The sequence below is a fragment of the Gymnoscopelus microlampas genome (assembly GCF_963454915.1).
Source record: "Gymnoscopelus microlampas genome assembly, chromosome: 10".
Taxonomy (NCBI): Eukaryota; Metazoa; Chordata; class Actinopteri; order Myctophiformes; family Myctophidae; genus Gymnoscopelus; species Gymnoscopelus microlampas.
In genome coordinates, this window is record NC_139947.1 from 35,532,829 (window position 1) to 35,558,139 (window position 25,311).

Below are 25,311 nucleotides of genomic sequence, written 5' to 3' on the forward strand. Positions count from 1 at the left end.
ATTATTTATCTTATCTTTTGACATTGTGTAATCAAACACTGACTGAGCTAGTGAGCCCAGTATTAACAGAGTATGATTCAAATGCCAAATGAGCAACCCAAGCAAGTACACTAAGCTGGTTATTGGTTTAGTAAATAGATTTAGTGAGAAATGAACTAGGCTTGTCAATTCTTGTTTTACTATGCATAGAAATCATACTGCCAAGAGTTTTTCTTTTGAAGTCCTGCCATTTTATTTGGTACTGTGGCGCGGTTTGCTGTCATAGAAAATGTGTGTGCGCATTTCGGCGCACCAGTTTACATTCCATATTCAGGAGTGCATGTAACTTATGACATGCAGGGTTATTTATGTTCTTAAGGCTCTCAGATTTCACACAGTAAAAATATCTACAGAGGTTAGCATCAGAATAGCTTCAGAAATGATTCTCATATCTTTCACCAAGTCTCCTTCTGGACTTTTATGACGACTCAGACTATAATTATTCATCACCAGCTGAAGCACACTCACCTGTTGTGCCAAGGTTTTCCCCACACCAAATGATGGCCTATGTTATCATCAGATGTCCACACGTCCTTCTGTTATTTGCTTGCAGAAAATAAGCCAACTTACACAGCGGGGTGTTTTGGGTGTTTATTTCTTTTGCCAATAGTGAGAACACCATTTAGACATAAAACAGAACAGAACAATGTCAAGGGGTGAAGGAGATGCGTGATGGCAGGACAAGCTATAAAGTGCACCCACAAACTACTTCTCCTGCCCAGAAAATAAAGAATTCAAAACAGATTTAACATACTATAGGAGAGACGAAGCACAGGCAAAGACGATAATCACAAAGTAAGAAAAAATATTTTTTTAAGACCTGTTAAGAGTCACATAAAAAGCCCTTAACAAAGACACAAAAGTGCATTTTGCATCAATTTATGTTCAAGCAGTACTGAATAAAAACAGTTACTACGCTCCAATGAAAAGAGGGCTTTCAAACGTATTCCACCATACTCCAGGTATGCTGAAGATGTATGCATTCTTTGCATAGTTGAAACTATATTCAATCTAATCTTACCCTACATTTAACTGTAATTTATTGTTGAATAAAGCACACAGATATAAAAACTACAGCAGTAGAATGATTTCATGCTTATTGTGACAACTGGACTTCAATCAATAAATTAAACAAAAGCCTAAATACATCATATACAAAATAAGTCACAGTGAGGGGGAAAAAGTTAACTAAAAAGTTACTCTGTCCCATATTTAAAAAAAGGTTGTTTCCTATAAAAACGTGCTGACACCAACTGCTTACAAAAGCAGTGGTGAACAGGAGGAAACTGTCAAATAAATCTCAATTAGACAACACAAAGGTAAGCAAGTCCTTGCCTTCAAATGAATGGATCAGATGACACTGCCAGAACATGAAAATAAACTATGACTTTTCTGTACACTGTGATATTATATATTATAACCAGGTTACTTTCTAAAAGAGGGAACTGAAAAAGTTCAGTTACATGGGCCCGGATGCAGAGAAACTCAGTCACAAGATACCCAAAATGGAGACCTGGTGCAGCACCACAATAGTGAGTGCTGGCTCCCGCTATTCTCTACCAGTCACTTTAGTGCCCAAGCACATCATCCCACCTATCCCACCTTCAGTAAGACACTCTATAGACCGCATGGTTGTTTAACCACTCTATGGAATGGATTACCTCAGCAAGCAATAAAAAAAAGAGGTTCATCAACCTGTGTGCTGAGATAAGTTGTTGTTTTTATTTGTTGCAATGAATCTGATAGCTGTAAAGAGAAATGGATCACCAGATATGTTGTTTCTCCTTGGCTTTCCATTAGGTTTCAATCGCAGTCAGTGATGTTAAACATGAGTCCAACCTGCCTGTTGGGCCTTGAGGCCACGTTAGCGGGTGTAATTTGTTGCAACGGCAACAACTTTGGTAACGCAGGGCGAGGTGAGGTGAGGATGCAACCACCTACACATCCTGGTCAACGGTGAAAGAACAATGTAAATTCAAGTGACAGGTTCTAAACTTGGGTGTCTGCCTCGGTGTGCTGCCTCCGCACGGATCTAACAGGGGCAGTGGGAGGAACAGGGATAGGACGTCTCTTCCTCTTCCCAGCGGGGTCCGTCCGGCTTCGCTCTCGCTCGTTCACAACGGAAGCAGAGGATGGAGTAGAGGACGGGGTAGGGGACGGGGCAGGGGGCGGGACAGAGGGCACGACAGGGATTTGGCGTCTCTTCTTGGTGGTGCGGCCATTGATGATGCCCTGAGCCATACCCTCCATCTCGGCCACAGGGAGGTGCAAGGCCTCAGACATCTCCCTCTTGGTCGTCGACACAAAGCCTGGGTCTCTGGCCAGAGTATCCAGACCGCCCTCTATTAGAGCCTAGGGGAGAGAGATAGTACGGATTGACATCTTTCTTTTTTTAGCTTGAGCATGTTGTGTTCTAACACTGACAGTCGGCTTAATCACTTTCAACCTGGTGTCCCTATTTCAGACATGTGAGCTTGTAGTTCAGCTATTTTCACTGTGCCTCATACGACAAAGTACAAAAGGGCTTAAGTGGTTAAAGATATTATCAGGCCTGAGACCTGCAGCTCTCTCCAGTATTTTCTTTTACCCCGTCATTATCTAGCCATTTCATCTGACATTTTAGACCATCACGTAAACACAATGTTATGTTTATGTGGCATATATTTATGAGAGATTACTGTGCCTCAAGACCTTGCCTGCCAACAGATGGGGCTAATTGCTGTGTGATATAAAGTAAAGACTAGGTGAGGTGAGAGGTCTTACCTCTTGGACGAGCTGGTCAGCAGCGGGCAGGCCGTCAACAGCATGGGAACACTGACACTGACTGTCGCCGTAGTTCGGGTCATAGGGGAACTGTGAGTTAAAAAGGAGAAATTCAGACAGCTGCGATTTTCCTCCACAACATTCTAATGCTTAATTTATGCTTTTTCGTCTCATCACATGTCTTTGGTCTGAACGAGGCTAAAGACAAACATTGCCATTGTTAATGGTCAATGTTGAAGATTGAACATTAGATGAGTCAGCTTATTTGAAGCCTTACCTGTGTGATGTCTGTCCTTCTGGAGAAGCGTCTGTTATCTAAAGGCAAGGCAAGGCAAGGCAACTTTATTTATACAGCACCTTTCATACACCAAGGCAACTCAAAGCGTTTTACAGAATAAAAACAAATACAATCAGACAGCAGTGCACTTTAAAAAGAGATGGAGAATATAATAGATACAATTAAAATAAGATAAAGGAGCATAATATAACAAATACTCCCACCTTTGATACAAGAAATAATAAAAAGTGACAGCACTGCTCATTTAAAGTCCAGGCAAGACCTACTGTAGCTGTTCTTAGCCATCATTGGGTCGAGTAAGCAGTGTTAAATAAATATGTTTTTAACTTGGACAGGGGTGAGCAGAGAAAATCATATACAGTTTATTTATTCATTCATTCATATATACTAGACCATACCCGGTCGACGCATCCGTGGGGGGATATGCGCACATGATCTGGCACCCCGGGAGGCAGTTCGTCCCATAGCTGGGCAGCCCCGTAACCATGGCGACAGTGTTTGACACAAAAACGCTAATAAGAAGCTGAGATTTGGTGAAATTGAAAAACGGGCTTCACAGTTAAGTTCAGATGGTAATGGTCAATGGCTGTGTGCAAAATCAGAGCAATTGCTCCAGCCACTGAGGAGAACCGGGTAGCTTCACCTACTCACCACTACGCCCTTCACTACGCCACTACGCCCTTCACTACGCCCTTACTAGAATTATAGTATGATATATGAAGGATCCCTAACAGCAGAGAGCAGTCAGACACATGACTGTCTGTTCAACTGTTTTTCAGGCCTATCAGCAGATTTCTGGAGACCCACCTTGCTGTACATCCTCCCTGGGGTTATAGAAGTCCTCGGGACTGCCTTCTCTCTCAAATGTGAACCTGAAACAAGCATTACAAAAAGCTAAAACACAATTTAAACAAATTCATTGTCATTTACAAGTACAGTTAAGATTTGCTTAGATTTGCATGCTTTTACTAGCCTATATTCAATGAAAACACATGTGAACTCTTAAGTAGTAGCTAGAGCCCTTAGTATAGGTTAGCAAATGTGGCTTAGACCAGTGGTTCTCATAGTCCTTGAGGGGGGTTCCAGGTTCCAAAATCAATTTAACCACTTTATACGTACTGAATACATTGGCTATAAATAGCTGATCTACAACATCACAATGCATGAGCTTGTAGATCTGCTATTTTCAAAAAGATCTTGGGGGAAAAAGTGAAACATTTGGAATATTTTTGAAACATCAACACAAATCTTGTCCCTGGCGCACAATATTGTCAGATAGGGAGGGTCTGTGGCCAAATAAATATTAATTGAAAACCACTGGCTTATAGACACTGCCTGTTTGTAGGCAGGTAGGAAGGAGAATGGGTGCTCACTCAGCGAAGTGCAGGGCGTTGTTGTTGGTGTTGCTCTTTGGAGGTGTTGTGGAGAAGAACTCTTCCCTGGGGAGGAAGCCAGAGGAGTTTGGGGGAGATTCAGGCTGGCTCTCAGAGAACTGGAGGGGCCGCTGGCTGGTGGCCTGCGGCAGCTGAACGCCAGCGGGTTCAGAGGAGAAGGAATCCATCTGGTTGCCAAACAGGCCGTGGTTACGCTACCAATAAAAAGCAAACAGAAAAGTACATTGAATTTAATTGAGGATTTTTATTGACACTGTTTTTTTTGTATTTTTTTACCCACTAAGACGGTTCTACAAATGCCTTCTAAATCAGTTAGTTCTCACACTATTTTTTTCTAAAACAGCTGATCTACAATCTCACAACACGCCGCGATGCGACCCATTGTGACTCGTTGTGAGCATGTAGATCTGCTATTTTCAAAAAGATCTTTAAAAATGTTGAGCATTTTTGAATACTTTTTATAACATTTTAATGGAGTATGGAGGTATTTGGCACAAAATGTTTTCAGATGAGGGTTCCGCAGCCAAACATCAATTTGAATATTGCAATGCAATGCCTTAATAAAGAAAGAAAAAACACAGCCAAAATGACAAAAAACTTTCATCTACGGCTCAAACTCAAATTTGTGATCTGAGTCCTCCAACAGTGGGATCTCACCCAGGTCATGCTGGGTCCTTGACATGAAGAAGTTTAAGAACCACTGGGCTCATGGTGTTGTTAGGTAACTCACCCTGTAGATGCCTTCTCCAGCCTCGTCCATAGCTTTGTCCATCTCTTCCTCATTCTGCAGGTCTCCTGAGATGGCTCTGTGCATCTCTGCTGCCGTCTCGTCCTCGATGCTCCTCAGACCAGCCTGGGTGGACGTGAGGGGAGGACCACAATGCACGGTAACAAGGAAGACAAAGAGGAAAATACAGTTGAGTATAATGGCTGTAAAAAAAGAAAAGTGCTAGACAGTAAGAGATGGAGTGCTACTGTATAAGGAAGGGTGTGACTTCAACCAGAACAACTTACACAGAACTTGTGTTCTTTAGATTGTGGCGTTACAGGTTTACAGGTTTAAAAAAAGTGGGTGAAATTATTTAGTGTACAAACTCATAATTTGCTGTTTTGAAGAAAGGGAAGAAGAATAGAGAGGTCAGATATTCCAAATATTTCTGATACGAATAGAGTAAAATATATACCGTACATATAAGGAAGAAAGGGCAGTATGAGGCAGTTCAATAGCAGCAGATATAGTCACAGATACTGTATAAACGTACATGCAGGTGCAGATATAGAATGGCAACAGATATACAGTACAAAACTAGAGAGAAGAAGTCCCATCAGAGATGTGGCGATGGAATAGACTAGTAGTTATGCAGATGTCCACACCTGGATCTCTGGCCCGGCATCGGTCTTCCTCTTGGGCCGGTAGCCGTAGTACTCCTCCTGGCGCTGGATGAACTTACGGAAATATTCCTGGATCAGGAAAGTGGCGTAGAACTTCCCCACCGTCACCTCGTCATCTGTGGTCAAACGCAAACAGGCGACATTGACGTCAGTCTGAAATAGACGCACATGCCTCTACAGGTACATCCCACCAAAAACTGGTCATGGAGACTCACCTCCCATCGGGGGAATGACCTGGTCTAACAGTTTCATGCTGGTGCGCTTCCAAATCTTCTTTATAATGGCTCTCAGCTCCTCATTGGACTGCTCAAAGTTACCTTGATGGAGACATCAATCATTGTATTATCATCATCACACTGAAATAAACACCTCAACATGGAACACCATTTGTAACAGCATGAGAAATCATGTAACATCATTGGGTAATGATGGTGAAGGTAATTACCTTCAGTTTTGATCTTGAGGGCAGTTCTGACCAGAGCGAACAGCGTGGCATTGAAGGTGACCGTGCCGTCGCTGTTCAGCGGCATGTTCATGCCAATCAGACGCTAAAGGACAGGATATTAAGACAGAGGCGTTAAGTGAGCATTGGAGAGGAAATGGACACCAACATGTCATTGCTGTCGGGCAGAAACCTCTTATCTCCATACACCCTATACTTGATCATACCACATCGTCACACAAAAACATCAAAAGTAGCAGACCCACAAGCTCGTGGAGCTTGTGGGTCTGCTACTTTTGATGTTTTTGAATCCTGAAAAGTAACAGTTTTGGACATGAAGTTTCCGCCCGACAGCGACGATACTGAAAATATGACTTCTGTGTTGCCAGAGTTTTGATGAGAGAATCCACAAACTCCTATGAGTTTTCCAGTTCTACACCTGTACAAACACGCCATTAACATGAATGGATATTACTTTTGGATCATTATGGTTTATGTATGACTATATATACCTTGCAGGCCGCACGATGAGGACAGAACTTGCCGAAGCCCAGCGGAGGCTGGATGCGTCTCAGCAGAGTCACCACATCTAAATGTTTGATTCTCCCCCTAGAGCCAAGAGAGACACATTACAGTCCAACCCACCGCTGTTACAGAAACACATGTACTGGAATCAGCTCAGGTTACACCCATAAAAAAAACCTGACCTAGATCTAAGAGATGAGTCTTAGATATAGGTCATATATCTAAGAACTAGAGGAAATGTGAGATGCAGGGGGGGGGGGGTAAAATGGAACATATAGCGTTGATTTATGCATGCATCTCTGTATGTCTGCGTAGTTTAACCTATTAAGACCAGGAACGCATCTGTGTAACCACTTTAACCATTATCTTATACTTTGGCTATTCAAAAATAGCAGATCTACAAGCTCAGAGCGCGGCACCGAGTGCCATGCTACTGTATGAGCTTGTAGATCTGCTATTTTTTTTAAATCGTGAACATTTGTGCAAATCTTTGAATATATATATATTTTTAAAGCGAACATTTGTAACTCAAATCTTTGCTTCTGGGGGGTCCCTGGAACAACATATTTTGAGATGGGGGTCCGCGGCCAAATACATACAGTATAATCTTGGGGGTCCTTGACATGAAAAAGTTTGAGAACCACTGATTATAGCAACAGAAGTTTTTTCAAAAAAGTGTTAGGATTTAGAAGACATTTGTAAAATCCCTAAGCTTTGAGCTAAAAATGTTCGCTTTTAAAATATATGTATTCAAAGATTTGCAAAAAAATAGCAGATACAAGCTCAGCTTGTATATCTGCTATTTTTTTAGTAGCCAAATAAATCTTAAAATGACACAGATACGTTCCCGGTCTTAATAGGTTAAGTGGAGTAGACTTGAGACTTGAGACTCACGTGGCTTCAGGGTCGTATTCAGCCCAGATCTTCTTGAACTCGTCCAGGTGATGAGGACCCAGGAGAGACCAGTCACGGGTCAGGTAGTCGAAGTTGTCCATGATGACAGCGACGAACAAGTTAAGGATCTGTGGTAAGTGAAGGGGGCACACAAAGACAGATATGTAGATATGTACCATACAGCTCATGACGAACTGAGATCAGTTCAGTTCCTAAGACACTTCTTTTATTACTTTTAAACAGTCTAACAATCTTTTGAAAATAGCAGATCTACATGCTCACAATGCGTCGCATCGCGACGCATTGTGAGCTTGTAGATCGGCTATTTTCAAATAGCCAAAGGTTTAAATAGGGCTGAAGTGGTTAATGTATGTTTTGTAATAATAATCAAAATCTACAAAGTAACTAGTAACTCAAGTTTTCTAATAATTGTAGTGGAGTAAAAGCACAATATTTGTGTCTGAGATGTAGTGGAGTAAACGTATAGAAAATTGCTCCAGCAAAGTAAAAGTACTTAAGTACAGTACTTGAGTAAATGAAATAAGGACTGCATGCCCAACCAGTCAGCCTCACCAGGAAGGCACAGAGACAGTAGAAGCTCAGGAAGTAGAAGACAGCAAAGTTGGACCCACAGCTATACTCCTCTCCTGGCAGGAAGTCAGACTTGAGGTCACACTTCTTCCCATACATAGAGCCCAACATGACCTCGTGCCACCCCTCCCCTGTAGCACACCTGTGGATAAACACATACACACACACACACACACACACACACACACACACACACACACACACACACACACACACACACACACACACACACACACACACACACACACACACACACACACACACACACAGTGTGAAGTCTCGGCTCAGCGTTTGACCTTTGAACCCCAAGCAGAACCTGGCCCACGGACTCACCGGAATAGCATCAGAACAGCTTGAGGGAATGACTGGAAGTTGTTGTTGCGGTTGATCGTGGTGCCGTCCACTAGAGCTATCTTTCCAAAGATCTGAAGGGTTGGCGCGAAATACGTTAACAATCTCATTTAGAAACACTTCAGTCAACAAGAGTTTTCATGGATCATACTGACACACGAGGATGACAGGATCGCCCACGAACCGCAAAGTGAAGCCCGATTTATACTTTGTCGTACGAAGGTGTCCGGTGGCGAAAATAGCCGATTTAAAAGCTCACACGCGTTGTGACGCGATGCGACGTGATGCGTTATCAGCTCGTAGATCAGTTATTTTCGGGCCAGGGCAACATTGTAAAGTAAAGTACAAAACATGCCTTTGATAGACATGTATACTGTACATCATTCAGATACAGTTCACTGTTCCCTTTAGCATGTTCCTCCCTGAAAATAAAATAGATTTTAAAGACTTCACCTGCATTCCAACCACTGAATAGATGAAGAAGAGCATGATGATGAGTAGTGCTACATGAGGAAAGGCCTGCAGAGAGACAACACACACACACACACACACACACACACACACACACACACACACACACACACACACACACACACACACACACACACACACACAGAAATAGTAGGTCATTGAACAGCGATTGCTGAATATGGCAGTACAGAATGATGGTAACGATGATGCTGATTAAGACAACAGCTTGACAGACCTGGAACGACTTGATGAAGGTCCACAGCAGATTACGGATTCCCTCCGATCGATTCAGCAGCTTGACCAGACGCATGACACGGAACAGTCGGAAGAACGTGATGGACACCTGGGCATTTTCAGAGCTCTGCGAGCAAAAGAGACAAAGAGGGCTTGAGAATGGTACGGAAATGCGAATCAAAGTCAAATACTGTATATACAGATGCAATTTTGGCTTACCGCAATGGCTTGCATAGGATCCGACTCCTGTGAAAATGTCATGAACAGATGATAATTATGTATGTTATATTTGGCAGAGGGAATATTATTATTAAGAGCAGGCAGATAAAACATTGATCAATTGTTAAGCAATACTGAGCGATGGGCTTCAGTCCCTACGTAGCATTAATACAACTCAATTTCTACACCATTGAGATACAAAACTACCAAAACAAGTCTTGGTTGCTGAGATCAACAACCAAAGGGGAGGCAGCAATATGTACTGTAGCTCATGCAAAAATAAACAGCTATACACACACTTCACTGTCCAAAATATTAACAGCTTTCATTAAACAGACACACAAAAGGTAGTAGCTTTGACAGTATCATACGCCTTGTTAGAAAAATATGTTCGCATTAACCTGCATACCGCTTTTGAAACTCATTTGAACACGTTGGAGCAAATACCTTGAGGACAAATCTGACACTGAGCTATAGAATTAGGTACTGAGGCCTTTCAATGTGCTTCACCATTAGTAAACGAGCCAGTGGAGTCACACAAGGTTCATTAAGGCAGTGCTTCTCAACAACGACAGTGAAGTGACAATTTAAGGACTTTTAAGACTCCTTTAATGCCTCAAAAAGACCATTACATTACCAAAAGTAATTAATAAACTATACTATAAAAACTGGTCAAACATTGGCCAAATGGTCAAATAATATAAGAGATCTACGCTCACAACGGCTCACGTTGCGAGGTGTTGTGAGCTTGTAGATCTGCTATTTTCACAATATTTATCTGTGGAACCGAGTTAAACAAAATGTAATGCCTAAACTCCTACAATTCCAAGTGCTTGTCAGGGTGGGGGGGTCCCCAGTTCAAATATGATTATTGTGGGGGGTCGCGGCGTGAAGGCCTGAAGTTTGAGAACCACTGCAGTAAGGGTTAAGTCCCAGTAGTTGTGCACAGACAACAGAGTGGGGTGCTCACACAGCAAGGCTGTCATGCAGCGGTGCAATGCAGTGCAGATCAGATATTTACAGCACAGCCATGGAGACAGTACAGCCCACCACTGGAGGCCAGGGCAGCCTGAGGAGGATAGGACAAATGATAAGGAGTTAACAGGGTGGAGGAAAGAGGGAAATGAAAAGGAGAACGAGAGAGAGGAGAGAGGGAGTGTGAGAGTGTGAGCGTGAAAGAAATGGGGAGAGAAGAGAGAGACAGTTAAGTGCACCATGGGTGAGCTTATGTGTTTATGGAGAACAATGGACAGGAGACAAGTAAAACAGGTGACCTTGACAAGAGAGTACACTGATTTTGCTGAGCATTACCGAAACCTATTACTGAAAAACTCAACAAAAAACATTCCAATCAAAATTGTTGATTTTGTGCTCTTTTAAATTGGCCAGACAACATACAGTACAAGCATAATAGCATCACTGGAGAAAAAAAATGAAAATGGTGAACTGTGGTATTGCTTTTGTGACAGAACATTTCAGTGAGTGAGTCGGAGTGGTGCAGATGCTTTGGACGTTTCACAAGACAATGGGGGTGTAGAGGTGGCTAACAATAGTACTGACCATGTCCTTGGAGCTAGCTCTGCTAGCCCCAATCGGTTGTTGGACCACCAGTATACTGGGTCAGGGTGTTAAATAAACATGGCACATTCAGTCATTTAAAATGGACTCACATAGTATTGAGATTGGGAATGTTTCACGGCGACAACACACATGGGACTACTTCTTTATATACCTACATTCAGAAAACCAGATTTCTGTTTGGAATGGGTCAGAAAGAGCTTTATTATTATTAGAAATATGATTATTATTATTTGTACTCACATCGACTTCGCTTAGGATGACGTCAACAACACTACCGACGACGATGAGGAAATCAAACACGTTCCACGGGTCTCCAAAGTAGCCCTGCGCAGACAGATACACATTTCTCAGAAAGAAAGACATTAGAGTAGGTGGCATCTTAACCAGACAGAGATTCCAGGGTCCTTACCTTGACTTTGAAGGCCATGAGTTTGAGGACCATCTCCACAGCAAAGAGCACAGTGAAGACAATGTTCAGCATCTCTGACAGCTTGGTGACGTGGCTTGACTGGTTACAGTGCTATTTGAAGGGGAAACCCATGACGTTTGAATTCAATTATTTTTAATACAGCATTCCACATTTTCTCCACAATCATTCATATTGTTGCTGTCAGGCAGAAACCTTGTAGCTCCATATTTCAACTTTTTATGTTTTGTTGTAAATGAATGCCCTACTTCATCATACAAGAGTGTTGCACAAAAATGGAAAGTTCTTGGAAAATAGCAGATCTACAAGCTCAAGTTGTGAGCTTGTGAGCTATTTTCACTATTTTATATATATTTTTTAAAATAGTAATAAAAAAGGAACGTTTTGGACATACAAGGTTTCTGCCCAACAGCGACGATATTATATCGCTATCAAATACCGTAACAAAAAAAAATCTTTATTGCTTTTAAGAACAACAGTATAGCATTTGTACCTGCATCCCCAGACAAAGGGTGTTGAGCATGATTAGGAGGAACATGAGGTATTCAAAGTAGCAGGAGGTGACTATATACCAGACCCTGTACTGGTAGGGGTTCTTAGGGATATAGCACCTCAGCGGACGAGCCTTCAGGGCGTACTGCACACACGAACGCTGGAAGGAGACAAGAGGAATTGTTATGTCGTAGCTTAAACTAATGATCACGAAAACAACGACACGTCAACTGTATCACATCACGTTGTTAGCAATGGTTTCAAGTAAACTTCCTCTCGGAATGCCCTGGGTGTCTTTAGACTTTAGACAGAGTGACATTTCATTGTGTCACAATGGTGCGTTCTAATACTGTCTAGGTCAGTCAGTGGTTCTCAAAGTGTGGTCCAGGGAGGGGGGTCCAACTGAACCCTTACAGGTGGATGCAACTCTGAGAGTGTACAAATGGAACCAATTTGTAGACACTCAAGAGTTATGGAGTAAAATGTAAAAGTTTGAGAACCACTGGTCTAGGTCAGCGGTTCTCAACCTGAGGGTCGGGACGCCCAGGGGGGTCCCCACATGATTTTGGGAGGGTCCCCAGATGACAGTGAAGTGACAATTTAAGGACCTTTTTAGTACCTAAAACAAATTTAAGAAATAGAATTAAAAGACCATTATTGTATAAAAAGTAATCAACAAACTATACAATACAAACTATAAGAAAGAGGGAAAAAAATGCACATTTATCATTTTGGGGGGTCACGGCCTGAAAGGTTGAGAACCACTGGCAAAGTCTCCTCAAAGTGGTACCTGGTTCTTGTCCAGCTCACAGTCCTGGTACTCCGACTCGCCCTGCTCTTGGAAGGTGACGATGACGAAGCCCACAAAGATGTTCATCATGAAGAAGGCGATGAGGATGATGTAGACGACGAAGAAGAGGGAGAGGTCCACATGGTTGTTGAAGACAGGTCCCATGTCCTCTTTGTCAGAGTCTATGGCTGTGTACAGCAGCCTGAGACAGAACGGAAAGGAGGGAGGTGAGAGAGAAAGACGCACATGAGGTGAGATTTGTTGAAAAAAGATCATAATCAAAGATGAGAGATCCAATAAGGGTCCAACAAAGGTCCCCACGTCATCTTATGGAGATGACGTGGTGGACTGTGTTCTAATTGATCCAATGTAGTTATTATTTAGTCACAAGCTCGTATTAATACTTTTCATTGGTTAAATATTTATAAAACCCACAGACAGGCTTAACCACTTTCAAACTGTCGTCCCTATTTTGGGCATGTCATTATAATGGAGGTGAAATTAACAAAAAATAGGGAAAATAACAGATCTACAAGCTCACTATGCTGGTAGAATGGGTATTTTCGCGACTTTGCGTGACACTGTCATACAATTATAAAATAGTATAAAATAGGCAGACGTTAAAAATGAAAAAGTGTAAAATGTATAAATAAAAGGTTTCTGCCTTCTGTCAAAGGCATGGGGTATAAATGACCAAATTCAAAGAGGTGATTTTTCATATCAAGAGCTCTTCATACTCACTTTGGCCAGCCCTCGAATGTGGAGACAGTGAATAGAGCCAGCATGCCTTTGAACACATTGTCAAAGTTGAAGTTACTGTTGATCCATTGTCTCTCAGCCAACACTGTGTCCTGGAGGGAGTTCTCTACGTGTTTCACGTATATCCCCCTGAGAGGAGACAGGAACATTAATTATTCAAAAATATATATATTCATCGCTTCATTCTGATGAATCACTTGGTATTTCTCTTACTGGCATTCCTCTGGGGTTACTATGGTTTCATCTGTGCAGCTGTAGAATTTACCCTGAGAATTAAAGGAGATATGATAATTTGTTTAAACTATTCAAAGCTATGTGACTTATGTAGATTTTATTGATGTTAATGAATTACTCTAAATATATGATATATGAAAATTCTATGATAACATGAAAATGTGAACATAATGAAATACAAAATGTGAACTACCAAAAATCCCACCTTAAAGAGTTGCACTCCTATACAGGCAAAGATGAAATTCAAGAGCATGGTAACCAGCACAATGTTACCGATGGTTTTGACTGCCACAAACACACACTGGACCATGTGCTGTCAATAGAAAAGGAAAGAAAACAAACACGTATCATAAATAGTTCAGATGATTGGACCATCAAAGTGTTTAGCAAGAGAGATTCAAAGGTACAGATTTGTGAATGTTTGCCTTTTACCTTCAAGCCCTTGGCTCGATTGAGAGCCCTGAGAGGCCTCAGAATCCTCAACACCCTGAGAATCTTCACCACAGAAATGGCACTGGACCTGCACACAACAGATACACAATACACTCAGTTGTGCAAAAAAACTAGAAATACAGCATCGCAGTTTGTATGACTCCACCAACCAGTTGCTGTATATATCATTGGTGTCCAGTAGAAATCTCTTATGTACAAAACCATTCCTTTTTTATTATAATTTATTCTGAATTGAAATGTGTGCTTATAGATCTGCTATTTTCACTACTTTAGTGCGACACAAGTGTGAGATATTGCTACTGTAGTTCAGAAGGTTGGGACTTGAATAAAGAATAAACTGCAGAAAGCCTGATAGAGGAATCAGCACTAGGTCAACCACTAGAGGGGATTGCGAAGTGCAGCACAGGCTAACCACATTCGGACAAAATGTCCTCACAGTACAGGGTTGTTCAAACTTCCATTGGCCATAAGAGATTGTCCCACTTTTCCATCCTTTAAGTACAATCTAAAAAATGGTTACTTGATAACCAAACTTGCGACCATTCATAATCGGACACTCTATTTGACAAACGTATCTTGTACTACTTGAAAGCAATACTGCACTTTATACACAATTCACTTTAGGATACAAATATATATTGCCCTCTAAAATGCTGCTATTTTCTTAGTGCAATACTACACAAGCCAAGTGGAACTTATTTTAGTCTTAGCCTTAAATAGATATACTTTGCAGCTTTTGTACCTGTTTTGTACCTTTGTTCTTGTATTTACGTTTTATGCTCTGTTTTCCCTGTGTAAAACAGAGCACAAAAAGTGCTCTATTCAAAGCTATGTGACTTATGTAGATAAGTCACATAGCTTTGAAAAAGCTATGTGACCACAAAAAGTGGAGTAATGTACTCCACTTTCTGCCTGTTTTTGTTTAGTGTTTTTTTGTGGGGACTGTGGATGTAAAGCCGCATCTTTGCTAAATCCAGTGCATTTACATTACATTGATATGCACTGTTCATTAATATGCGGTGTCCCGTCTAAACAAACAAATAAAGTAAAAGGAAATATGTAGTATAATAAATCCCTGTGAAATTGTGGCTACGTCAAAACTTGAACTCACTCGGCAAACATTGAGACCAGGGAGACTGTGACCACAATCAGATCCAGGATGTTGAAGGAGTTACGACAGAAGGATCCCTCGTGCATGAACGCTCCATACACCGTCATCTGTTGGTCACATATAACATATGTGAACATTACATCATCTTGCATCTTACACAGGAACTGGACTTGGGTTTAAATGAAAGGAGAACAACGGGCACTGGGGTGTCGCAGTGGTAAAGTAGCTGCCCACCACCACGGAGTCTGGGTTTTCCAAAGTCGTTCTTGTTATATATTACGTAGAAATTATCCAAGCCACATCAGTAGACATATAAAAACTAAATCGCCTTCCATGCAGGGTTTACCTTCAGTATGATCTCAATGGTGAACACACTGGTGAAGACAATGTCGGCATATGACAGGATCTAAGAAGAAGGGCACACAGTTATCATATTAGTTATAGTTATTAGTTATAGATACATTAAGAATCCATTTACAGTATCGCGCATTTACAAAACGGGTTCTATTGAGATTTCCCTGGACATCACCTGGTTTCTAGGGGATTTGGGGTCAATGGGGTCCTCTGCGGCCAGCGAGATGGAGGAGAGTAGAATGAACAGGAGGATCAAGTTGGTGAATGACGAGGCATTGATGATCTTGAAGCTCAGTTTGCGGATCCTAATCCACACGCACACACACACACACACAAATGAATTGTATCACAGTACATTGTTTGTGTATTGTCCTTGTGTATGGTAAATTAGCAACAAAAGACTTAAGAGTACAGTTTCTGTTTGAGAACATGTAACTTAAAATCCGAAAATGAAATACAAAAATTGCAAATAAACAGAATTAACTTGTTGATAGATAAATAAATAAAAACACAAACTGAACTTTTATTTATTATATGATACTACTTTTATTATTAACTTTTATTTAACCGCTTAAGTTGTATAATAACATTTTTTTTTAATCTACAAGCTCGCAACATGTGAGCTTGTAGATCTGCTATTTTAGATTTATTTAACATTTCCGCCTGTAATGACATGCCCAATAGGGACGGCAGGTATAAAGTGGCTAAACTTGAAGTCAGTGGTTTTGCTAATGAAGCACAGCAGTGAGTACAGTACATGATACTGGGTGGTTCTCACTTGTTCGTAGGGCTGAAGATGTAGAAGGAGCTGGCCTGAGGCAAGGGCACCGCCTCCTCCTTCAGCTGCAGGTCAGCCATTGGTCGAGGCCGGGGGCTAATGGGGATTTCTGGCTCCTCCTCTTCGTCGTCACCTGTGGTGCAGAGTGACGTGCAGGTGGTCAGTCTTTTGGTAAGCCAAAGCCCCATTCATACTGTACTCAGTGGTAGGCCAAAGCCCCATTCACATACTGTACTCAGTGGTAGGTCAAAGCCCCATTCATACTGTACTCAGTGGAGGAAAGTAACCAAGCACATTCACAAGCCATATTCTAACTTTGTTTTTTTCGTAAATGAATGTAACTGTAATTTGTAGTTGTACAGGCTAGGGCGGCGCCTGTTAGCAGGAAGGGGGACAGAGGCTCTACGTCCTCCCTACTTGATCACACTACAGCGTCACGCAAAAACATCAAAAGCAGGCCTGGGCCGCTTGGCATAGGCAGGCACCAAGCCTCGGTATAGCCTGACAGCGGGTCACGGGTTCGAGTCCCGTTCCTATCGGCCTTTGCTGCATGTTACTCCCCATCTCTCTCCCCATTTCCTGTCAGCCTACTGTCTTATCAATAAAGGCATAAAAGCCCCCAAAAAAATCTTTAAAAAAAGTAGCAGATCTGCAAGCTCGAAACACGGACACGTTTTAAGCTTGTAGATCTGCTACTTTCATTGTTTTGGAATTTGAATCCTGAAAAGTAACAGTTTTGGACATGTTTCCGCCCGACGCCCCACACCAATTTTACACTTTGCCTATTTGTAAATAGCCGTTCTACATGCTCCCAACGCATTGCGACATGTTGTAAGCTTGTAGATGCTGTAAGTATATTTTAATGTCAATACTTTTGTACTTTTACTCAAGTCAAATTTTTAATACTGGCCTTCTACTTGTAAGTGTATTTTTATATTGTGATATTGCTACTTAGAAACTGTAAAAAAATCTGTGTACTTCTTCCACCAATGTTCATACATCATTGCATAACTGCGGCGCATTGTGAGCTTGTACTGTAGGTCGGCTATTTTGGGCGCATGACGCTGTCATGTGGCGGAGCATAAATTAGGCTCAGCTCAGAAGTTCCTCTCACCATGGAGCTGTCACTCAAAGCACATTTCAAATGAAAATGTTTACATTGGGCATTAAATTAAGAACATTAAGCTTTGCACCACAACACAGGCTTATGATATTCACATGTTTAGTTGAACAAGATAATCTCTACAAATCAACACATTTTACAACAAAACTTGAAACTCTCAAAGGCTTATTTTAACCACAGATCGTATTCTCTGCATAAACTTTAAAACCCTATGGGGAAAAAACAGCAGTGGAAATCTAGCGAGGGAATCCATTACGAACTCACTTCCGGGTTTTCAGAATGCATACAAACTGTATAAATATTTTGTGCATTTCAAAAGTATGGTGAATATTCTTCTCTTGACACAAGCTCACAGTGATAGCCTGTTATAGTATCACAGAGACCAGAGAAACAAATAGACCTATAGCACTCCTGTTACTGGAGTTACTGTAGCTGTTAGCTGGTGCTGCTTTACCACCATTTTGCTGCATGTGAGTGAGTGACAAATAATCCATGTTGATTCTTGATTCTTGTAAAGGAAACTACGACTTGTACAGTAGGCTGTATATGGTAGTGGCCAGAGTATGTGAAAATAGCCTAACTTTAGACTCTGACTATAAATGCACTAGGGAATTAACTGGGTCTAATAATAATGATGTGCTACTATAATTATAACTGCAACAAGAGTAGTGTTAGAGAGGCTATCTGGTAATCAGAAGGTCACCAGTTTGCCTCCCAGCCCACCCACGTCTATGCGTCGAAGTGCCGCTGAGCAAGACACTTAACCCCTAACAGCTCCTCCCTTATCATGAACATCTGAACAGCCATCAGCTTGGGCTACAATGCAGCCCGTTCAATGACTTCAGCATTTGTGACAACCAACAAGCAAAGGAGTTTGAGATTTGTTTTTCGTTTTCATTTTTTACCTGGGAAGTCTGCTGGGGGGAAGGGATCCTTCACTTCATTCACATTGGACTCAAACTCATCGATTTTTAGCTGAAAGTTGAAAAAGTTGAAAAGGGAAGCATCCGTATAAGTATGGAGTATTTGCATGGAAAACCTGACGTTTTAATTTAAATGTGAAAGTGTACAAATGGAACTAAATGGACGCTTACAGGTCTCTAACTCCCGAGAGCGTACAAATGGAACCATGGTTCCATTTGTACGCTCTCAGAGTTAAATTAACACTTAGGATATTGTGGTGGTGCTCAGAGTTAACATGGTGTATGAAAGGAGAACTGCTGTACTAACGTTGTCTGTGGTGGGCAGGGCCTCAACTTTCTTGCCCTCTGCAAGTTTCTTAGCTATCCTCTCCCTCTCTTCATCCGTCTTCTCAGGCATCTTTCTGGAGGAATAAACATGGACAGGAGAGCGGACTCAGTGGAGCTTTGACAAAAACATTGTACAAGTGTTAAAGGTGCTGTACATTTTCTTAAAATAAGGGTTTACATAGCTCTATATTTTGATAGAAACTAACTACATTTGTTCAGTGACACACAGGCCTTCCGTTCTCTTCAGCTCTTTAGTACACAGAAAATATATTTTCATGCCGGGATACCAATTTCATCCAATCAGGAGAGCCATACAGGATAAACAAGTGAAAATGGAAGTGATCAAAACGAATAAATGAGCAGACAAAACTGGAACTGGAACGCAAAGCTGATTAATTATCTTTTTAGGGTTGTCTCTCCTGATTGGATGAATTTAGTGTTTACTGTTTACTAAAGAGAGGCAGGGAGACCCTTGTTACTGAACAAACACTCTATAACAATGATTAGTATCCGAATAATAGAGCTTTAACTTTTTAACGAAAACACTTTTAGCAGATCTAAAAGCTCATATCGCGGCACTCGGTGCCGCGCTATGAGCTTGTATGTCTGCTATTTTTGAATAGCCAAAGTATGAAATATGGATAAAGGGGTTAAAATGATTGTGACGCTTTATTAACTAACTTTGCTGGGGACCCTCTGGTACCCCCCCAAGGACCCCTGGGGGTCCCCAGACCCCACTTTGAGAACCAATGACTTACAGCACTGGCTCTCTATGCTATAGGCCCCCTCCTTTTTCTGCTCTAGACCCAATCTCTTTGGCAAAAATAGTGGATCAACAAAATTGCAGAGCTTGTAGATCGACAATTTTGACCGAATGTTCTTCTTACCTCTTCAACTGCTTCACCAACTTCTGCTCAGCCTTCTCCTTCTGGGCTGCGGTCAAGCTCTCAGCCTGGGCCAGGTTGTCCAGGGCGATGGCCAGGAACACGTTGAGGAGGATGTCTGGGCGCAAACCAGCTCAGGAAGAACAAACATCAATGACGGTGACAACAAAAATAAAATACTGTCGCCCAGTGATGTAAAGTAACGAAGTACATGTACTCAAGTACTGTACTTAAAGGGATAGTTCACCCCAAAATGTCATTTTTTCCTATCGATTAGTCAACCCATGGAGACTTGAATTCATGGATATTTTTTTGTAATAATTTGTTGACCGGTTACAGTAGGAGACACAAAGAGTCTCCTTTGTATCTCCTACCGGAACCGCTACCTACCGGTCTGCTGGTCATCAAATGATTGGCTCCATATAAGTCAGTACTTTTACTCCACTACATCTTAGAGACAATTATTGTACTTTTACTCCACTACAATTATTTGAAATCTTTAGTTACTAGTTACTTTACAGATATAAATTATTGTATAAAATATACAACATTAACCACTTTCGACCTATTTTATACCTAGGCTATTTGAAAATAGCCGATCTACATGCTCACAACGCGTCGCATTGCGACGCGTTGTGAGCATGTAGATCGGCTATTTTCAAACATTTCGATACTTTTACTTTTGGTACTTTAAGTATATTTTGATACCTGAATTAAAATAACTGGACAATTGCAGTTTTAACTCCTGGTAGAGTTGAGTGCTACAGTTTAAACACTGTTGTAGCTGTTATGAATTGTACTGCAGTGCACAGAGAGGATACAGTGACCTACGAGATAGAGGATGACGAAGTAGATGCTGACCAGGATTCCAGGGAAAGCAGGGCCTCCGTGGGCTCTGATGCCAGTGTACATAACAGTGTTCCAGCCCTCTCCTGTTAGGACCTGGGACAGGGAAGTGTCAACAAAAGGGATGAGAGATAGTACTAAACTAGCAGCAGTACAGCACACAACAAATAAGCTATACGCATGAATGAATAAACTAACAAATTGAATGAATGAACTGAACTGAATAATAAGTAAGTCTTACGAGTAAGACCCATCTCTTGGAAGATTATAAGATACCAAAAACAATAACTGAAAGCTGCACAATAAGAACAATATGCGCAAATGAAATATTGAAATAATAATTGAAAAAATATATACTATATTGGAGAAAAAAAACATTTCTGAGAAAAAAAATATTTTTTACATTTTGAAGGACATTATATATATTGTTTTGTAGGAATGGTAAAAACAAACGTTAAAACAACTTTTTAAAAAACAGATATTTACTCACGGCCCATACAAAACGGTCCATGACACAACCATGGTTCACAATGTTTAGGAAACACAGATTTTATTTAGTCCCTCACCTGGAATACAGTGATGAGGGCCTGGGGGAAGTTGTCGAAGTTGCTGCGTCTGTGTTTGCTGTCAAGGAAATTTAACTTCGCCCCAAACACCTGCATGCCCAGGAGGGAGAAGATGACGATGAAGAGGAATAGGAGCAGGAGGAGGCAGGCGATGGAGCGCACAGAGTTGAGGAGGGAGGCTATTAGATTACTGAGAGGTTTCCAGTATCTGGGGAGAGAGGAGAGAGGCGTTACCAGAGTATGACTGAAACTAGCCATTATTACAGTGATTCTCAACCCTTTTCATTTCAAGGACCTCCAGCTTGATATGCATTAGGCCACTTTGTTGTGAGCTATCTGGGTCACGGTGTAAGGCAATTTGTAACTTCATAATTTTGACACAGAATTAAGTTATTCTCTACATAATAACTGTTTGTATACAATGAATACTCCTGTGAAAACCCAATAAACAAAGTAGAGAAAAAGAGAGAAAATGCAGTTGTGCTGTTTGCAGCACAACTGCAGGTTACTTACTTGGTGACCTTGAGGAACCTCAGCAGCCTGATGCACCTGAGGATGGAGATGCCTAGCGGAGACACAGCGTCCAGGGACAACAGGATCATCTCCAGGATGGAACATAACACCACAAAGAAGTCAAAGCGATTGAACAGGGACATGAAGCAGGTCCTGGGACCCAGCGCGTAGATCTTCATGAACATCTCCACGCAGAACAACACCAGCAGCAGCCTGGTGACAACGTCTGGTGAGGAGAGACGGGAAAGAGACAAGCAGATGGACACGGGATACAGCAGTTACAGACTGCATACTGTTGCTGTCGGGCAGAAGCCTCTTATCTCCATATTCTAACCTTTTGTGTTCTTTCATAAATTAGCGCCCTACTTCATCATACTACTACAGCGTCACACAAAAGCATCGAAACTAGCAGATCCACAAGCCAACAGAGCCCACGGGCTATGGGCTCTGTTGTCATGGCTACGGGCTATGGGATCAGTAGCCGCTGGGTGAACTTAGCTTCGGGGCTACAGCGCACGCACACACGCACGCACACACGCACGCACACGCACACACACACACACACACACACACACACACACACACACACACACACACACACACACACACACAGAGAAAAAAACGGAATTTCCCCTAATAAGGTCATTACAAATAATAATAATATTTATGACAAACCTTGAAACATGGTCAGCGACTCAGACTGGTTGTGGTGTTCTGTAGCTAGGCACAATGTGTTGATGAGGACCAGGATCATCACCCCCCAATAAAACTTCTTGGTCTTAATATAAATCAGACACTTCATCCTGAAGAAACGGTTCCAGCGTCGGCCCAGGCGACTACACATAGACAGTACATATGAAATATTAGCATATGCCAGTTCACAGTAGAGATGCATTTACACAATAGTCATGAACAAAAATGTCAAAACAAATTTCAATGTAAAAAAAAACAAAAAACTTGACACTGTCATACGACCTTCATCGTGTGAATGAAGGACCAAAACGGCAACAGACTCACTAGTAGTAAAGATATTTCTTGTCCTCCAGGCCATAGAGGCTGTCTGTTTCACCATCACTGATCAACGGCAGGAGACCTGACAAGAGTAGAAAGATTGAAGTTAATGAATACATCTCTAAAAAGGACGGGATAAAGAAGGGGGGGGGGGGGCATTGGATGTATAGGGGTTTAAGGTGGGTTTATCGTGTTCTTTACCATCTTTGTCCTCATCCAGGAACTCGGCATGAGTGATCCACTCCATGTAGCCGTGCAGGTCCTCGTCCAACTGCTGGGTTTCTCGTAACATCTGCCACTCTCCGCGACACCTCACCTTCTCTCGTTCTTTGGTAAACTCTCTAGTTAAGCAAAACAGAGGGATGGTGATCAGCGTGATTCTCAATTTTCTGTGAAAGAACTACAGTAGAAAATAGAGAGGGTAGAGAGAGAAAGAGAGAGAGAGAGAGAGAGAGAGAGAGAGAGAGAGAGAGAGAGAGAGAGAGAGAGAGAGAGCGAGATCGAGAGCAAGAGAGCGAGAGAGAGAGAGAGAAAGAGGTCCTACCCGCTGAGCACACCCAGGACTAGATTGAGCACAAAGAAGGAGCCCACTAGAATAAGTGGGCCAAAGTAGAGCCAGGGAAACTCATTCCCAATCGCATCATTCACCTGAAAGACAAAAGTGGATCATTACTCTCAGTTACAAACAGATTTCCTTTGACAAACTCTTGCTTTCCACGATCGCACCTAAAAGTTGACAAATCTTCAGCTGAAGTATTTTCTGTATATGCCTTAATTGAGTGCATAGGGCAAGTGGAAAAAGGAATAATGATTTCCAAATTTGTCACAAACTAATTTAACCTATTAAAACCGTGAAAGCATCCGAGTCATTTTAGATTTTTTGCGTTGGCCATTTAAAAATAGCAGATATACAACCTCACTTCGTGCCGCGCTGCAAGCTTGTACATCTGCTATTTTTGAACATTTTTGAAAAATCTTGAAAGTGCTAGAACTACTGATTTAGAAGCCGTTTTATAGAATCTGTCTCAGGTCTTAATGGGTTGAGGAAAGAAGGAAGGAGGGTTGTTGTCACTCACCCAGTAGAGCACTTCTGTCCATCCCTGCATGGTGATACACTGGAAGACGGTGAGCATGGCAAAGCCAATGTTGTCAAAGTGGGTGATACCGTTGTTTGGGCCCTCCCAGCCCGGCCTGCACTCTGTGCCGTTGATGAGGCAGCGCCGGCCATTTCCAGCCTGGGCACATGGGGCCGGCAGCTCATTCTCTGCTGTGGCATAGATGTCTAGAAGATAGAATATACCGTAAGGCTCTTGGTACTGTATTCTTTAACTTGAATATCTTTAGCTTGGTTGTACGTTGGTTGGTTGGTTGTACTCAACACATTTTAACAGGGAAAGTGATGGTGATAGTAACATGTAGAGGTGGATGTTGATTATTATTATTATAATTATCTCAGTGGTTTTCAAACTTTATCATGTCAAGTACCCCAGAATTAATATGTAATTGGCCACGGACCCCCATCTGAAAATATTTTGTGCCCACGACCCCGATACAAGATTTGTGTTATTAAAATGTTTTTATTATATTATTAATTTTATATTTATATTAATTCGTGATTTCTTTTAAATAGCAGATCTACAGGCTCACGACGCATTGTGAGCTTGTAGACCGGCTATTTTAAAATAATAGGTTAAAGTCGTTCAACTTGATTCCGATGCGATATTAACACATTTTGCAGAGGACCCCCTGGAACCCCCTCAAGGACCCCTGGGGGGGGGTCCCCGGACCCCACTTTGAGACTGCATTATCATGTGCCCATAAAGGCCCTTGTTGATGTACCTGTGCCAGTATAGTAGCAGGTTTTGTGCATCTTGCACTTGAAGAGTTCCAAGCCCACGATGGCGTAGATGGTGACCAGCAGGAAGACTAGTAGACCGACATGTATCAGAGGAAGCATGGCTTTGAGGATGGAGTTCATAACTACCTGTAGACCTGGAGGAGAACGGTAAAACACAGTTACTTATCGTCGCTGCCAGGTGGAAACCTTGTATGTCCAAAACTGATACTTTTCAGGAAATGAAAAAAAAAGTGTTCCAATTGATCCAACGTAGCTATTATTTAGTCACAAGCTCTTGTTAATACTTTCTATTGGTTCAATATTGATACAACCCACAGACACTGTCCTATTTCAGTTATAAATAATAATCTCACACATCTTCACACTCAGTTTGCAACTGTCTGACTATGTAGTTTCACACACAAAAGAAAAAAGGAAAATAAATATCGACAGGAATCATTTAGAAGAGAGAGACATTTCAACCTATAATACTGAAGCAAAGAAAGTCTTTAAGAATAATACATAAATGAATCATAAAAATGTTATAAGCTTCCACGTGGACAGAACTGTAAAACAAATCACACCCAGTGTGAAGTGAGTGGAGCCTTTGATGAGTTCATTATGGGCATGTGTTGCACTCCTGTTTGTGTTTAATTAGTGTAACTGGTTGAATCTTTGTGTTGCAATCA

At 41.6% G+C, this 25,311-nt stretch overlaps 1 protein-coding gene across 1 annotated transcript in view; it reads right to left on the reverse strand.

Annotated features, from left to right (window-relative positions):
* Window positions 1–615: 615 nt before the first annotated feature.
* Window positions 616–25,311, reverse strand: part of LOC311053865 (dihydropyridine-sensitive L-type skeletal muscle calcium channel subunit alpha-1-like) — a 33,199-nt gene continuing 8,503 nt past the window's right edge. Inside the window, exons 5-45 of the mRNA XM_084069604.1 lie at window positions 24,625–24,777; window positions 23,862–24,067; window positions 23,330–23,433; window positions 22,987–23,126; window positions 22,792–22,867; window positions 22,450–22,610; window positions 21,775–22,000; window positions 21,262–21,469; window positions 20,671–20,791; window positions 19,853–19,967; window positions 18,946–19,039; window positions 18,621–18,690; window positions 16,593–16,725; window positions 15,990–16,119; window positions 15,807–15,866; window positions 15,461–15,567; window positions 14,329–14,416; window positions 14,102–14,209; window positions 13,876–13,928; window positions 13,645–13,791; window positions 12,904–13,105; window positions 12,115–12,273; window positions 11,604–11,714; window positions 11,435–11,518; window positions 10,635–10,682; window positions 9,614–9,640; window positions 9,396–9,521; window positions 9,143–9,208; window positions 8,672–8,763; window positions 8,321–8,480; window positions 7,748–7,875; window positions 6,841–6,937; window positions 6,332–6,434; window positions 6,102–6,203; window positions 5,869–6,002; window positions 5,225–5,347; window positions 4,474–4,688; window positions 3,908–3,972; window positions 3,080–3,117; window positions 2,803–2,892; window positions 616–2,391 (exon numbers count right to left, since the gene is read on the reverse strand). Coding sequence (XP_083925730.1) covers window positions 2,029–2,391; window positions 2,803–2,892; window positions 3,080–3,117; window positions 3,908–3,972; window positions 4,474–4,688; window positions 5,225–5,347; window positions 5,869–6,002; window positions 6,102–6,203; window positions 6,332–6,434; window positions 6,841–6,937; window positions 7,748–7,875; window positions 8,321–8,480; window positions 8,672–8,763; window positions 9,143–9,208; window positions 9,396–9,521; window positions 9,614–9,640; window positions 10,635–10,682; window positions 11,435–11,518; window positions 11,604–11,714; window positions 12,115–12,273; window positions 12,904–13,105; window positions 13,645–13,791; window positions 13,876–13,928; window positions 14,102–14,209; window positions 14,329–14,416; window positions 15,461–15,567; window positions 15,807–15,866; window positions 15,990–16,119; window positions 16,593–16,725; window positions 18,621–18,690; window positions 18,946–19,039; window positions 19,853–19,967; window positions 20,671–20,791; window positions 21,262–21,469; window positions 21,775–22,000; window positions 22,450–22,610; window positions 22,792–22,867; window positions 22,987–23,126; window positions 23,330–23,433; window positions 23,862–24,067; window positions 24,625–24,777 — 5,033 coding nt within the window. The 3' untranslated portion in view covers window positions 616–2,028. The remainder of the gene's footprint in view (window positions 2,392–2,802; window positions 2,893–3,079; window positions 3,118–3,907; window positions 3,973–4,473; window positions 4,689–5,224; window positions 5,348–5,868; window positions 6,003–6,101; window positions 6,204–6,331; window positions 6,435–6,840; window positions 6,938–7,747; window positions 7,876–8,320; window positions 8,481–8,671; window positions 8,764–9,142; window positions 9,209–9,395; window positions 9,522–9,613; window positions 9,641–10,634; window positions 10,683–11,434; window positions 11,519–11,603; window positions 11,715–12,114; window positions 12,274–12,903; window positions 13,106–13,644; window positions 13,792–13,875; window positions 13,929–14,101; window positions 14,210–14,328; window positions 14,417–15,460; window positions 15,568–15,806; window positions 15,867–15,989; window positions 16,120–16,592; window positions 16,726–18,620; window positions 18,691–18,945; window positions 19,040–19,852; window positions 19,968–20,670; window positions 20,792–21,261; window positions 21,470–21,774; window positions 22,001–22,449; window positions 22,611–22,791; window positions 22,868–22,986; window positions 23,127–23,329; window positions 23,434–23,861; window positions 24,068–24,624; window positions 24,778–25,311) is intronic.